The 16878-nt window shown below is 45.4% G+C and overlaps 1 protein-coding gene and 1 pseudogene across 1 annotated transcript in view; one reads left to right on the forward strand and one right to left on the reverse strand.

Annotated features, from left to right (window-relative positions):
• The window catches only part of LOC126575806 (uncharacterized), a 26671-nt pseudogene extending 21220 nt beyond the window's left edge, over positions 1 to 5451 (reverse strand).
• A 323-nt stretch (positions 5452 to 5774) lies between these two features.
• Positions 5775 to 16878, forward strand: part of LOC126580905 (fibrinogen-like protein A) — a 74810-nt gene continuing 63706 nt past the window's right edge. The window contains exons 1-2 of the mRNA XM_050244250.1: positions 5775 to 6288; positions 6360 to 7023. Of these exons, the coding sequence (XP_050100207.1) occupies positions 5775 to 6288; positions 6360 to 7018 (1173 nt within the window). The 3' untranslated portion in view covers positions 7019 to 7023. The remainder of the gene's footprint in view (positions 6289 to 6359; positions 7024 to 16878) is intronic.

The following is a 16878-nucleotide window of genomic DNA, read 5'->3' on the forward strand; positions in this document are numbered from 1 at the left end:
TAATATTTCGACGCCAGATAAAAGACTGCACTTCAAGAAACCAGGCCACTCAAAAGCAGCGCGACAGTCAAGAAATCTTTCTTCCTGGAGGGATTCAAAAACCCCCTTCGGAATATAGGTCGCGTTGTCTCCTGCTCAGGTTGTAGAACCTTAGACAGAGAACTACCTGGTCGCCTTCATAGTGGATTTATTGACAGGTACGACTGTCGCGGATACTGCTACAAAAAAAAATATTTACCTCTCCATCGCTCCTCCACGACGGTAATGTTGTTTCCGTTTCGATTTGTCGATTTAACTGCATTTATATTAACAACAGCCAATGAACAGCCAATCAGATGAAGGTCCTTAAATGCTACACTGTTTCATTATGATATCACTTTGACTCTACCAATATTTAAGAAATGACATTGGATTATATAACATAAACTACATGCGATCCTTCGCGATATCGCTTCATATATTCGCTTTACTATTAATTAATTCGAGAGTAATTGTTGAGTGTGAAAATATGCGTTAGTCAGCTCCTTTTTTAATTCTAGATAAATTATTAATATCCTGATCCTGATTGCTACTGCATACAAATCTTACGTTTTTCTTAGCAAAAGAAGCGGACGAGATAAACTTTGTAATGATGGTTTCATAACATTTCTTCATATTGTATTTTATGTACATGAATAAATAATGTGAAACTATCTATACAAACTAACTATTCAATTAACATCTATGCTCATTTAATCAAGGTTCTTGGCATCCAGATGGTAAAGAGAAATGAATGCTTTTGGGTTCATCTAAACGCTATCTTTGGCGTTCAAATCTAAATCATTGTTTAATAAACACAATCGATTGTCTGTTTTTCTATGAATAACACCAATATGAATTAAAACTACTAACAGGATTTAGACAATATATAAACCGGTACAATTTATTAAAAATCGATAGCGTTGCAAACTGAACTGAATGTTTATTTTTGACCTTAAAACCAAACACTATATTTAAATTTTCATCATTTCTTTATCATCAAACAAAGCATACGAATTTACGAGCAACAAATAGAAAAAAGCAACAAATAGAAATAACAAATAGATAGAACATTCGCTCTGTAGGGATTTTTACCGTCAGCGTCAGTAGATCAATGTTGGCTCAATTCGACTGCGTCATTCTTATGCTTTTCAAGCACAATTTTAAAAACATTTTAGCTTATCACGATTATGCCCCTCGGGCAGCATCCATGCCGATTCGTTACGGCCATAAATTACTTCCACCACCCATAAATTAATCCATCTAAGATCCAATCAAACCAAAAGTTCTACGTCTTTTTCTGCTTTTGTATTTAACCGTTCAGGAAGTTTATAATCAATTTCCCTTCGATTCGAATACGATAGCTGGTCCATTCAATGCACCCTGGTGTCCACTGTTTGCGTTCGGTTCACGGTTCACGGTGGCCCTTTTGTTTCAGATTGAAACCGAGAGTGGTCGTGGTGTGCAAGGTGAGGCGCCACACTAGCATCGTATCGCATCGCGACCGAGTCCCACATCGAATGACTTGCACGTCCAAGTGTCCAATTACTTGACTCCGACGCTTTTGGGGTGGCTTCCGCTCAAAAAAAACATTCTAATTGCATCGCGCTAGACCCAGCATGACGACCACGGTGACGACAGCGACCCCACGCAGCTCAGACACCGGAGGTTAGGATCGTAAAAGGAAGTATCGTCGCGCCGTAACGCGCTCTGCGATTCATTAAATGTTGTTTTGACGCTTGCGGACTTTTGCCTCCTTCTGCCACGCCATTTTTCACCTTCTTCTCTACGGAGCCTCCGGAGACTGACTTAATCGAGAAGCGTGAGAAAAAGTGAAACCAACTTTTTGATTTTCTTCATCTTCTGCTTCTTGTTCTGCTTCTGCTGGCGTCGGTGTGAAGCGGTGTGAATGGACGGCTCCCCCCCCCCTTTTTGATGGATTCCTCGATGATAAGTCAGCAATATTTGCGTTTTCCAGCGAAGGTGAAGGCATTCAGCAGAAGTGGAAACCTATAACTACTTCCGCTCTTGTGGTTCTAACGCCCCATCACGCTGGAACTGCCGGAGATGATGAGTCAGTAAAAAAATCGAAATTCAACTCTCTCACCTCACACGAGGCAACGCTAGGAGTGTGTGGCTGTGTTCGATGCTACCATTATAATCCAATCTTATCCAAACGATTATTCAAATTTCGTTTTCATTTACACGGGGGCCACTGTATCCGGCGGGTCTAGCGGAGGAATTGCTCATCCTGTACCCCACCAAAGGTCGAAAGGGTAATTGCAGATCCTTCAACAACCTGACCTACGCTAGTTCGCATCGGCATCAAGTTGTACAACTTAATCCCATAGAAGGGTGCGCACGGGTAGCGCCATCTATCTTACTCCAGGAATCTGGTTGCCTCTTTTGTAAACGAAAAATCCTTTCATCCCATTCTTGGGTGTTGGCACACATCGAGCCCGCCAGGGTGGGGACTTCAAGCGGCTCAAGTTAATCCGCCACCTGGTGCATCACCCCCTGGAACGTGGCGTGTTGGCGACAAATCTGGAAAAAAACCCATAGAAGCAGTCGGTTGGTGGTTCGTGCGGCCGAAGGATAGTCACGCTTTCGATGCCCACCATGGCCACGCCGGAAGCCCTTAATTATTGCATGCCTTCTTTGGGGCCGCCTTTGCAGGGGGAGAGGAGGCTTTGGATATCACCTTCAGCTCAATCTTCTCGCTGGAAACCACCGATGGACGGTGTCATCCGACCGACGATGATGCGGCGGCGGCGACGGCGATAAACCCCGAGAACTTTCAAGGATTCACAGCTTCTCGTGCTCTTGCGTTCCGTGCCAGTCTTCTAGGGCATCGTGATCCGTAGCGTTTGAGTGCTGAATTCGCAATATTGCCGTCGCTTTATGCACTTTTGGACTGTTGCGCTCCGCTCCGCTTCCGAAGGTCACAAAAGCGGCAAAATTCCACCTGGTTTGGTGTAGGTGAATCTGGTGCGGACATTTTTCTTTTTTATGCGCTTTCGGTGGCGCCCAAAGTTCACTAACTTCGAGCGCTAGAGATTGGTGGCTTCACTAAAAGTTTACCCAATAGAACGTTGGACCGAGTACTTTATCTAACCAAACGAAAGGTGCCTGCTGGCTGGCTGTTGAAAACCGGATGAACATTGCGGAGTTGGGTTGCCCATTTCGGTGATGGCATACACGTGGGGGTCTCCACGGATGGTCACGATACGATACAGGGCAACTATTATTACGAAAGGCCCTAGCATCCATACAAGCGTCCATTTGGCTTTGGTTGGGAATGGGAGTTTTGTTGAAAGTTTTTCCGATTATGGAACGGTTTGTTTGTGCTTGTCGGATAGTTGAGAATTATGTTTGCAGAGCGCGATTATTTGGTCGAACTGATTTTGCTGTTGGAGAGTGATGGGTTTTCGAACTAAATATACCTCATGTATATCTAATCTAGAAACTTTGACTTCCTTGGATTGGCTGCGTTTAGCTACTTTGTGCCTTTCCTCTTCTCGCTGCACTCAAAATTTTGGGAAATTATTGCTTCTTTTTTGTATTAGTTTGAAAAAAGTGAATAAAACCGATTAGCTGCGGTGTCCATTTAAGATTCCAACGGAGCAATTATCTTTTCTATTAATTGCTTGTAAATGAATGGTAAAGTTGTTGAGTTATTTGATGCTATAAGCAATTTTGTATTAACTATTATTTATTGCTTTTTGGTTGATTGTTGCGTACGGAGGAACCTTCCTTATAGGAGCGAATTATCCTTACGAAAATGATCGATATCAATGTCATTAAAATTGTCAAAATTGCGTAAATTTTCCTCCAGAACAGGCTTGGGTATAAAACTCATGATGCATTCCTATTTTCAAACGTTACAACTTATCGTACGCGGAAGACGCTTCTGTTTGTTACAGTAGTGGAGGGAACTGATGTGGTAATTTCTAGTAAGATGGAGCAACTCAACTGGCAGCAAGGCCGTTGTATCGTTCCGATGGTTCAGTTGTCGTTCTTGCGTTGGTGCTGGGGCATAATGATAAATCATATCATGAGACCAGTGTGACTAATGCGGTTTCATGACCGCGCCGATTGCTGTTTGTTGCCGATTCTTTTAAGCAAAATGATCGTCCACAGTTTATCAAACGGATTAACCGCATCTCGTTGAACATGTCTTTGGCCATGCATGCCTTTTATGCTAATTACACGAGTTCGCTCTGCGCGGATCGCTTATGATTTTACCTGAGTTACTGACGATAATGATTATGACAATGTTAAGAGCACAGAAGGATATGCAAAACTCAGGTGTGAACATCTTTATTCGGTAATAGTTATGCTTGTTTATTCGCTACTTATTTTAGCCATTTATTCATTTTTGTGATTGTCGATTGATACAGCTTCATTGGTAGAGAGCGCAGATTAACCAAAACTGATACCGTGGTTTGCTTAAATACCACATTCACCACAAAATTCCTTTTCGAAAATTTTGGCGCTATTGCGTAACAATAAAAACATCACAAGAAGGCATGGTTCTGGACGGCTCTGACCGACAAAAAATTCCAAAGGATGCTGATGACCGACACCGAGGAAAAAGTGGCTATATCGCTGCGTGGGATTTGCTGTGAGGCCGATGCAATGGTCCAAATAGTTAAGAAGTATCTGGAGGATATGGGCATACATGTCAGAAAGCGAAAGTACCGGCCACTAATCTCGGAGCAGCAAGTAATGTCGCAGCGACAGCGGTTGACCAAGATCATCAAGTTAATTTTTTAGGCGCATCGTTTCGCATCGCAAAAAAAACGGATACACTTCCTTTCCACATGTAATTTACAGAACTGAATGATCTGTTATAGTTTATTTTTTATCACCATTCAAATTTAGTCTCATTTTTAATGCTGTACGTTAACGCTTAAGCTGTTATCTAGACTCGCTGGATGGCTTGTTTTCTTTCGGTGAGTGTTTGGAGCGTATGAGCATATCTACGATTGCGAAGATACAAACTCATCAAAACAATGTTCACAAAACCGATAACTGACCTGGCTGCATAATGATAAGCCCATATCATTGAGTCTTGAGCATGCGGTAGTTGATGATGTCTGAAAAGGAATCACGACCACGACGGTTTCTGTGGTCAAATCAATGCTATGAAGAAAAACGATCGTCCGCAGTTGATCATACGCGTAAACCACATTTCTTTACGCATGGCTGTTGTCATGCCTCGTCTGTTTGTTCCAATTTATGGTAAAGCTTGTCATTTAAATCCAATTTCACGAGTTCAATAATCACTCTTATCACACATGGTTTCACCTGAGTTGTTGATGATAATGATGATGTTAAATTAAAAGCACAGATAGATATGTAAAATGTAAGTGTGATGGTGTGTATTCAGCATTTTTTATGCTTGCTTGTTCACTTACTTATTTTAACCATATTTACATGCAAGGATGCGGTGATCTCTTATCATCCAATGATCCTGAAGCAGATACATAGCTATTCGGTAGGGTAAATGACGCATTGCGATCGCCCCTCAAACACCGCAACCAGATTAAGCATAAGTGTTACCGCGGTTTGTTTGCTATCTGTGGATACTACATTCACCACCATATTCCTTCTCGAAACATCTTACGGAAACCGATGTGAAGGTATGGTTATCGATTCAATATAAAACCATAACGCAAAATGCATTGGACTACAGTTCTGATTCGATCTGCAATCGCCATGTTGTTACGAAGACAGCGCTTCAATCTCCGAAAATGAAGCTGACCATTGGCTTCATCGTTGTTTGTGCTGCATTGCACGCAGGAGCAACTAACAAATGCCCAGAAATCACCGACCCCATTGTAGAGACACCGCCTGGAGATGGAATTCTTGGACAAGTGCTGGAGTTGCTGCTGGGAAAGTTGAACAATATCGAACGCGTAGTGTTGGAGCTTCAATTCGGACAACACGAACTCCAGGAGCAGATGGTAAGCAATAAAGCATCCCAAACGAAGACCTTTGCAGACGTCCTATGGGCTATAAATCGTGTAGACGACCGCTTAGCGAAGGATGTCGGGCGGAACTTGACTGTGCTTCAAGATCAATCAATGCTGATCTTGGAGCAACAAACGGCATGCTCCAGCCATGATCAGTTGCGTCACAAAATGTTCAACTTAACTCTGAAGAACAACCAAGATTTAATAAAATCAATGGAATGGATCAGGTCGCTGTACAAATCGGGAATGGTGAACTGTGTCAGCTTAGTTACATCACGAACTCTGCAAAAAGGTAACGCACCAGTATAATAACATTAGCACAAATAACAATTTCCAAACCAGAAACAATTCTTATTTCTACAGCAACAACTGCGACACAAAAGCCTAAGCAACCCGCGTCGTGCCAGGAGGTAGCGTCGAACGTCTCCGGAGTGTATCTCATTCACGTTGATAACAATGACGCCACATTTCAAGTTTACTGTGAGATGGAAAAGCATGGAGGAGGTTGGTTGGTAGTGCAGCATCGTTTTAACGGCTCGGTCGATTTTGACCGTACCTGGGATGAATACCGGGAAGGATTTGGAGACCTCAACGGTGAATTCTGGCTCGGACTAGAAAAGATGCACCAGATCACCGCGTCGCGTAATCATGAATTAATGGTAGAGATAAGAGATTTCAGCGGAGACTACGGATATGCACGCTATAACGGATTTCAAATAGGTAGCGAGAGTGAGGGATACAAACTGAAGACCTTGGGAGATTATAGTGGAACTGCAGGTGACCCAATGACCGAGACCAATAAAGGAAGGGAGTTTTCAACGAAGGATAGGGATAATGATGAATATTCTGGTGGGAGTTGTGCTCTAGAAAGACAAGGCGCTTGGTGGTACGGGAGTTGTAGTAATGCGAATTTGAACGGACCATACAAAGACGCTGTAGATCTTCAATCAATGTATTGGTATTATTTTAAAAACAATTATCAAGGTTTGAGCTTTGCCAGGATAATGATCCGCGAATTATAACCAAGGTGTTGGTGACACTCATCGCGGATGGCAAATAGACAGAAAGTAATGAACAATGGATATGATATTGAATAAATATGCATTTATAGAAATTTAAAAAAAGGAAATTATAAGGTATAAGCATTTCAAAAACTCCGAAAGATCAACCGACTTTTGAATTCTCTGCAAAAATGGCGTTGGTTCGACTGGGTTTATTGATCTGATAAGCGCTTTAGGATGGCTAGTGAGAAGACCCAGTGCATTAAAATTGGCCTAGAACATTATTACCAAGATTGGTTACTTAAGGGCGTCATAACTCATAGAGTAAGGTGGGGCAAAAGTGCGACCTTAGTGGATTTTGATTTTTATTAAAAAAACGAATTAAGTTACATTAAAAAAAAAACATTGATTTATCCAACAACTATTTACCTCTCTACTCTAAAAGTACCAGCTCAATCAAGTGACAATTTAATGGGTAAAATTCATAATTCCCAGACAACCCTCGAATCGTACTTTTGCCCCACCAGTGGGGCAAAAATGCGAATGTCGTGGGGCAAAAGTGCGATCCTTTAAAAAGCAGCAGTTATTCACGAATTCATGTATGCAGTTTCAGTGTCTTTCAATCTTTGCTCTTTCCTTAGTTCTTTGTGATTCATTGAACTATTTTTTTCCGTTTAGTGGATCTGTTTCACTGTTTTTCTGCTTGCTCTTTAGACATCTCTTTAGATTTTAGATCTAATATTTCCTTGAATGGCGCGTTGATAATAACTTCAGATCGCTGGTGTCATTCCTGTCTTTGCTGTGGCTCCTCTCATTTCGGCAGAGCCTAATTGTTGCAAGGGATACAAGATCCGACTGCTCCATGGACATCTGTACGGTTGAAGTTGAAGTGCTCTGAGCACATTTTCTCAAGAAATTCCAGGACATTTCGAAGAGAAATTAAGAGCGGTTTGTGCTTCTCTCTGCAGTCAGCATGTTAATTGGAAGCATAAAAAGATGTCCAATAGGCAATTGAAGATGTTGAATTTGGAAGAGCAGTAGAATTAGTTATCGAATGAATGTGGCATATGCGAATCAATATTCAATGGTTGGTTATCAGTTTTTGAAGTTTTCGTTTTGCAGGTGTCTGATTATTTGATATTTTCACGAGTTCTGTCAACGAAAACAATGAATCAATAAAAAAACAAATGTTTGATTTTTCTGATTCGCACTTTTGCCCCACTATGGATTTTAGGGCTTTACACCAAATAACTCAAGATTGGGAAAACGTATAAAAGTGTGTAACACTCCATTTGATAGTCATTGGTAGTAGCTACAAAAAGCACACTAACACTTTTACGAAAACTATTACTTTGTTTACCAAAACGCGTTTACCGCGCGTTAGAATATTACAATATTTAGACGAAAAACAAACTTTACCACATTTCTCTGAGCACTCGCATTCTGCTAAGCAGTGTTTACGTGTGAAAGTGAGTTATTTAATGCTTTACTAATCCATGTATAAGTTGCAAATTTTACGGCACTCTGTGCTTAAAAAACCTCAAATCGCACTTTTGCCCCACTCGCACTTTTACCCCACCTTACTCTACTTCTACTCTTTATACTGTACAATAAGTACCTTTATACATGAATATATGAAATAATATTTATTTCCATATTAAAGAGAGTTTAACTTTTATGTAAACGCGTTATATTCATAGGTAGCCATTTAAGGCAGCAATAGGGGAAAACTGTATGTTAGTTCATGTATCGGAAGAAGTTGTAATAAAAAGAATAGCTAGGAGATAAAATGTTCATTCTGTATGTTAATTACAGGCCTTGCGGTAATGATAAGCAGCCAAACAATCATAAGACACCAGTTTCAAAGCAAACAGTCTGCCAACAACGAATTGTTTTGATGACAAAACATTAACCATTCAGGGTAATTAGAAGACATTGCAAATCGCTCCATCATCCTGCAGTCGGCATAAACCTTCTCACCCTTTAATCTTTCAAAGTGGCTCAATTATTGTTACAAAGATCATTAAAGACTTCATTTACAGCCGGAAAAAGAGATGCTGGAACCGTACCGAAGCCACAGGATCCAAAGGTTCATAATACAGGGAAAAAAAAACAAGAAAGAAAGAATCTCTGACTGGCCAGAGTGGCAAAATGCATAAAACAAGGACATGATTTACGGAGCACGAAGCATTCGCTAGACGAAATGAAGCATAATTAGTCTTCGCTACGTTTCGCTTTCGTGTTTGTCTTCACTTTTTCAACCACTTGACACGCCCCAGGTCATTCCGGGGCCGAGAGGCACCGGGGAAGAGTGTCCTTTTACCAGCTTACCCTTTGTGTCCGTCGTGATTAGCTTCTTGGGTTGCTTGAACCAGCTCTCAACCCTCCTCAAGAGCGGTTTGCTTTGTTGTTTTGCTTTGCGGCTGCAATCTTTTAATTAGCACCCCGATTCCACATCCGTCCCCGTTTTCGTCCTGTTCGGTTGACCTTCGACCCAGGAGCTCCGAAGCTTTGGCAATACGCTGAACGCCGCCCATCGAACGAGCACACTCGATGCGCCAAGGTTGCGGCTCTGTGGTGCCAGATCAAACGTATCCCTGTCCGGGGGCCGCCGGTCAGTGGAGCACGATGGCGGAAACAATTCAAGGTAAACTCGACTGGCGAACCGTGGTCGCGTCCGGTTCTGTTCCACTGCCGAGGAACTCTCGAGGCACTCCCCAAAAACACGGCCCATGAAGGTTCACGATGTCCTCCCGATGTCGAGGACCCGCTTTTTTCGGCGGAAACGACGGCAACAACGAGACGACGACGAGAATCCCCGGGTTCGGCCCCAAGGCGAACAGCCTACTGCGGATGGCTACTCACGGTCGGCCTAGGAGTGAACTGTTGCGCACTTGAGTTACTAGCGCGAACAAAAGTAGCAGCAGGCGGTAGAAGAGTCTCACATCAACCATGCGCCGCACTGAGACTGAAATCAATCATTCAGAATGCTTTCCAATGAATCAGGCCCCCAACTTGATTAGCCTCATTTCCGTGCAGACATTTCCATTGGTGGGGGGCTCGTTACTGAAACGAACTGAGTCTGTGAGTTCGCATCTCGTTGCCGGAAAACGGAACGGAACGGAACGGTGAAAGTGCCATCACAAGACGCTCGCTTCCTCCCTCTCTTTCTTTTAGGGCATTCTTGATTTATGAGGATTTTACGTTCTCAACCTTCCATTCCACGGTTCTAATGGCGCACATTCCCGGTACTTTCCATTTAATTTCAAACTTTCGAACGTCGTTTACTGCGTCCCCTCGTAAACTGTAAGGCAACCTCTGTAGGCACAGCTCTTGAAGCGAGAGTTACGACGTTTTTTTTACTAGAACTCATCTCCGGCCGTTCTTGGACCGTCTCCGGCCCAAGGGAACGTGTGACGGTGAAGGTGTGTAGCACCGTGGGCGCGTCCGGTAGGTGCTCTGCGCGCAATCATCAAATCGCTAGCTCGCAATAGGTGTAATGGCTTTTCATTTAACGTCCCCCCCATGCTGGATGCCACCCCGATGATTTTTACGGGCACAACAACCTTCAGAACTCGCAGAAACACTCTGGCGCGAGCCTCTCTGGCCAGATCGCTATCGCACGCGGATTACTAATGAGCCTAGTCACTCTCGGTGACGGGAGATTTTCGCTTTCCCGTGTTCCTTGGTTTTTTTCGGTGCGATCCGTGAGCGTTAACCATTTCCCAGGTACCTTGGGACTTTTGCGACTATAACGCCACGGCCGGCTGATGCCGGTTGTGTGGCTTGGCTTTTCGATGATTAACCTTCACCTTTGGCATCGTCATCGGTCGAGACCGGGCTCCAGCCAACCAGTGGCCGCCAACCAGTGAGTTGGTGAAATTTCTCCAACATGTATTTTCGCGTCGTTTTTTTTTCGTTGCTGTTGTTGGTCCGTGGCATGCCTAAATGTGGGCCACAATGACCCCTTACTGGGGAGCAGGTAAGCGTGTGCTTTTTTGGGGGATTTTTCGGACCATGGGACTCCATATTGCGTTCGGGCAAAAATTGAGGTTATGCGCGAGGTGCACACCATTACCGTGTGGCACGCGGTTCCCTGAACGAAGGAACAAACGAACGAACCTGTTGGGGAGGGGGCGAAAAGACCGTTTAAATGGTGTTTCAGCAAAATCAAACTCATCTCATCTCTCCTGATATCGGGTGCCAGATAAGCGAAGGTAATTTGTTGGCGACCGAGCGAAAGCGAAGCAAAACGATCGAACGACGAAGGTCGTCGCCAACAGCAACCATCCGTTGGCAATGGCGCATTGTTGAGGTTATGGTGTGCGTGTTAGAAAGGTCGAAAGCCCCTTCTTTCCCTTTCGCGGATGGCTTTCGGGGTTTGATTGCTGTGCCAAGATAAACCACGCCACGCCGGAACCGGCGGCCAGCATCCGAAGCGGGCGCGCGGAGGCGAAGATAGAAACAGATTAATCAGCTGCCAGTGGACACCGGTCTCTCGGTGTCTCGGTGCTCTATTGTTCGAGCGGTCCGGCGAATCCAGCTAGCTGCCCGTGAAAAAAAAAACACAACAACAACAGCGACGGCGGAGTTTGAACTTGGCCTTATGAACTCTGGCTCTCGATGGAACCTGCGGTGGGGTTGGAAAAGCTCAAAGCTGCAATCGTAGGAAAACGGAAAAGAATTAGTTTAATGGCACTCGCGCTGGCCAACTCACCCCCCCCCCCCCCCCCTCGCCTGAGCAGCCAACCATGGCCACGTACAGCGCGTCATGCTCATTGTTGGCCACCCTTGTGCCCCTCCCGGTACCACCCCCAGGAAACAGACTAGCAGACGAGCATAACGATTACGCTGGCGTGCGTCCGCGAATCGCGAACCCGCGAGCTCAATCCGCACGTTATGAAACCGGTGGCCGCGGCTGGTACGCCCCGGTACGCCCCGATTCCGAATGTACAATGCGAGATCGCGGCCAACAATTGTTGCGCACCTTTCAGAGCACCAGCACCACCGCCAGCAACAACAACCAGCGCACGGAAAAGGGCAGCACGAAAATGGCAACCGCCAAACCAATTTGTGCTATCCGCCGCCGTCGAATGGCCAACAGAGGGAAGGGAGGAAGGGGAAGGGGGAGTTTGGGGCACAACTCGTGCAACAATGCATCAAAATCGTAGCAATCAATTATCATAAATCCGCGTACCATAAGGCCAATGATGGCCGGTGCTGCTGCTGCAGCATTGCCCGGGCTGGTGCTCGGTGATGGGCTTGGCGCTCTGTTGCTCATTCATTTCCGAGCCATGAGCGGGCCGCATCCCGTGGTCAAGGTTCAGTGCAGCATCCGACTGTCCGTCCGTTCGTAGCAGCAGCAGCAACAGATCGTTGAGCCGAGCGACCCTCCATGAACACTGCCAGCCGTGAGTTCCTTCGTTTCGGTGTACAGCTCTGTCCACTTAATGTGGCCGCACTTTGGGTATAAATTCGTTGGACGAACCAACGTTTAACGAATAGTCAAACATGCTCTTGCCATGCGATTCTAACATTATCCAGGTTGCCATCTTTCTGAATTATTTTGCCGTCGAAAAAAATGCTAATCTAGAGAATGGTTGCATAGCATAAAACATAAAACATAAACAGCGTTCCGCTTAAATAATTCGCGGCGCGAAGAGCGCCAACCAATAACCCAACGTTTTCAAAGTCGGTGCCCATAGTAGCATAAAAAATACTGGACCAATTGATTTGAAATTTTTAACACATTATCTTTACACTTTTTGCCAGGTAGCACCGTCGAGATTTCATAAAAAATGTTGATACTTTTTTTTTAAACAAATCTTTAAAAATCGTGTTTTAGGCAAAATGACGAAAAGCATCACTCCAACTTTAAAAATGCTGCCAAAAATCGAAAAATGCGAAATTCAACAAAAACTTGACGGAGCTACATGGATAAACTTATAATCTTTCAAACAAATATCGATTTGTATTTTTCTGATGACCCATCACGCAGCTATAAGCTATAAAAAAGAGCCAATTTTGGTGCGAATCAAAAGACTTGCCTTCTAAGCGACGAACCCGGTTTGATCATAGTGTGATCACTTTTTCAACTTCAAAAGTCTGCCAAAAATTTAAAAATAGAAAATTCGACATAAACTCGACGGGGATACCTGGATAAACTTATAATCTATCAAAAGAATATCGATTTGTATTTTTCTGATGACCCATCAGGCAGTAATGATGGACACCAGAAAAAGTAACTTTTCGCAGACGCACCTTCATAAATTTGATGCCATGGATGAAGTTTGCAATAAATCCTCCCCAAAATAGAACTAAATATTCTTCAAAAGTGAAAGTTTAATATGCCATTCATTTGAAAGAACAAAGTAACCATTCAACTTAAAACAATCGCGTCTTAAAAAATCGTCAAAAATGATCCTTTATTTGGCCAGCAATTACCGAAGCTAACGAAGGTCCAGGAAGCTGGAAGAAGAAGAAGAAGGACAAGAAACTGTTAAATTGTTAAACTTTAAATCAACTGCATGAGTTTCTTCAACAATTTGAACACTTAAAAATGTTCCAAAACAAAAAGTTAATTAAAAAGAACTATTTGGAAGACAGTTGGCAAAAACTGTGGGTGCGGCTATAGACAGTTGACAGAGTGTATCTCTCGTGTTCCATCGAGTTCCATCGAGTTCGCTCGTCGTCATCGTGGTCGTCGTATCCAACACGTTTGTCGGATAAAGCTCTACGCATGTTGCCAGCGCTGGCTTATGCTGGCGCCCGCTGCATCGAAGTGAATGGAATGAAGCCGTTCGGTGAGTTACCTCAGGTGTGCCGGGCGCTGCGGCCGTGCGGTTCGTTCGTGTCTTCAGGTGTGTTCACTCACCTCTGAAACGTCCACCGGTTCGGAGCATCATCCCCTCGCGTGGTGCGTAGTGCGCGTAGACACTAGATTCGATTTGGTTTCTGGGCAGTTCGTAGCTCTACGGCGTGTGTGCAACGGCTTACGACGGGTAGGACGGATATTACGGGTTAGCAGAGGCTGTCGTGTGTTGTGTTTGGAGGCCTGGTGGTCGTCGTGCTGATGATGAAGTGGTGTGTAACCGATCGAATGACGAGATTAGACGCGAGGTGCGAAGATGCGATACGATCGATTACTCCATTTCCAGGCGCGTAACGAACGACTCGTTTAAAACCAAAAAGTGTCTATGTTTTCGTGTGTCGTTGGTGGTGGAGGCGGAACGAAACCGAAATCGATCATTACCCTCGCTGCACGTGTGTTGTCCGCTGAGCGCCAGAATGTTGGTGCGCAAAAAAAAAACAGCAACAATCAGGAGACACCTCACAGTGGACCTAACGCAGATCTCGCTGGTCATCGGCATCGCTTGCTTTGTTTCTTGATCTGTCATTCCACGTTCCAAGTGTTTTGCTGTTGGAGGACACAGCGGGGAGGTGGTGCAGTGTCCGGCCTCTAAAGGCGAACAGGATGGACGTGAGTGCGCGTCGCACACCACCCCCGGGGGGGAGAGGGTGGCCTCAGCTGTGGAGCAGTGGTTGTGTCCTTTTTTGGGATGTTGTCCCCTGTCTCGGCGCTCATTGGCTTGCCGTTAGCATCGAGGTCGGCCATGCGGTGCGTAAGGTGGTAGCCCATGGTGACCACGATCGCTCGCTCGCTCGCTCGCAGTGTAGACAATCGAATCCGATTTGATTCCGCCGAAAACAATCGGAATCAATTGCTGATGAAGTGGTGTTAGAGGAGACGTTTTAAAGTGACGAAAGCGCATCAAGCGCGGCCACGAATGGACATCATTTGCGTGCCTCCTTGGACCTTTGATGCTTGCACCTGAAGTGAAACAAAAAATCAATGACATGTTGACACCATTTTCTCCACCACTACGATCTAGCACGAGCTTTGAGGTTATGTGAACCTCAGGAGGGAGTTGCAAAAAAAGCAAATGGTGGAAAAAGTGGCGAACCAATATATGTTGCAAATCCTCACTCTCTATACCCTATTCATGTATTTCAAATCAACAAAAAACGACTAGGCGACAACGAATGGGACGCAGTGCACAAAAACGTAGGGTTTCGCTTTAACGAAACAAATCGCAAATAATTGGTAGCCAGTCGACACCCAAAGGGGAAAGGGAGCATAACTAGAGGGGCCTGGGTATAAGCTAGCACAGGGCTCCAGCACAGCGAGCACCCATATAGCGAGTCAATATTTGAAAGTCTTCCACAGAGACAAAGTAATAGCGAGGTCTCCCCCCCCCTCGAGATAGCGGGACTTTCTGACGCTACTAAAGAGCGAAAGGTCTCGTACTTTGTGTGGCCAAGCTAAACACATTTTAAGCAGCTGGCGAGGCGAAAGCAAAGGGTGTGTACCATAGGGAGTGCACTTTTACCAGCGATCTTACTGACGTTCTGCTGCTGCTACTGCTACTGCTGCTGATGTAATTGGTAGGACGTGGCGACGAACGTGGCGTAATTGAAATTCAATTTCCATTCAAACTTTATTGGATTCGCGGCCCTTTTTTTTGTGGGTTTCGGTCCATTCCAGTGAGAGCGCATGGGACACCTTTCCACCTTTCCACCATTCCACGGTGATATGCGGGACTTTAAAGTTTAATGTTTCAACCGGGCCTCAACGTCGACGGTCGACATTAGGTCTTGGTGACGGCTCCAAAGAGTAAAGTTGAGAATGCTCGGCCCAGGGCTTGGGCTCGGTTACCTCGCGAGTGTCTTAAGGGGTTTGGCGTTTTGGTTGCCGTTCCAGCTGGCATAACACCGGGATCGGGATCGGTAAGCCAGCCAATTACACCGTGCGCCTCCGGTGCAATCCAGGGCGTAAGATCGGATGGACCGAGCTCACGGTTCGTGGTTTTTGCGCCGGGCTTTCGACGATGACGACGACGATGTATGTGATATGTTGGTTGATGATGTTGTAGAGCCCCGGTCGTAGCCGGTTGTGTTGTGCGTTTTCCTCTCCCCTCTCCCTTTTTCTGATTCCTCATCGTGCTGGCTTCCTTTCCGCCAGGTTGTAGCTCAGCGTTATAGCCCTGTGCAGCCAGCCAGAGCCACAGAACGGCCACCGGTAGTAGTGTTATTATTATTTATGGTTACGCACCCGCGGGACACCGCACCAGCGCGACCAGCTGGAAGGGGGAAGATTCTACCTCCATCCGTCGATTCCTTCCATTTCTTGCCGTGTTCGGTGTGCGGGCTCCAGGTGTAATTGAACTCTCTTTCTCTCTCTATCTCTGTTGTGTTGTGCGCGCGCACTCCAAGAACGCCCTTAGCGATCACCTCATCCCTCCAACAAACGGTTGCTGTGTTGTGCTGTTGTTGTAGTTCCGGCCAGCCCCGGGTTGCCGGTGGTTTGTCGTCACTAACCGGCGTTGATTGTTGATGTCTTTCTCTCTCCCTCTCAGTGCCGTGTGGTGACAATGTAAGTGCGTGCCAAGGAAGGGTGGTGAAGCCAACGGAGTCAACACAGAAAGTCTGCAGAAAAGAAGTGAAGTGAGTGCAAAATTAAGAACCGCAAACCGCAAGCGGCTTATCACAAACCGTGCCATCAGTAACCGTGGTTACTGTTCCCGCCGTCGTTGTTACGTCAAGCGTCACACTGTGAGTTTGTGTTTTCGTTCTTGTGCGACACTGTCGGTGTGTCTTGTACGTGTGTTTCGGGTGTGTGTTTCTGTCGATCGTTTCGGTAAGCGGAAGCAGCATTCCAGGAAAGTGAAGTGCCGGTGAGCGGAAGCCCAGAACATCGTCCACCTTCGATGCCTTGGTGACCGAACAGCGCAGGTCGCGTTTGCTGGTGATCGATTGCGTGGTGCTGGTGCTGGTGGTGGTAGTGCCGGGCACGTGTGACAGGTGACGAAGAGCGCCCCGAC

This window comes from Anopheles aquasalis, chromosome 2 (genome assembly GCF_943734665.1).
Source record: "Anopheles aquasalis chromosome 2, idAnoAquaMG_Q_19, whole genome shotgun sequence".
NCBI lineage: Eukaryota > Metazoa > Arthropoda > Insecta > Diptera > Culicidae > Anopheles > Anopheles aquasalis.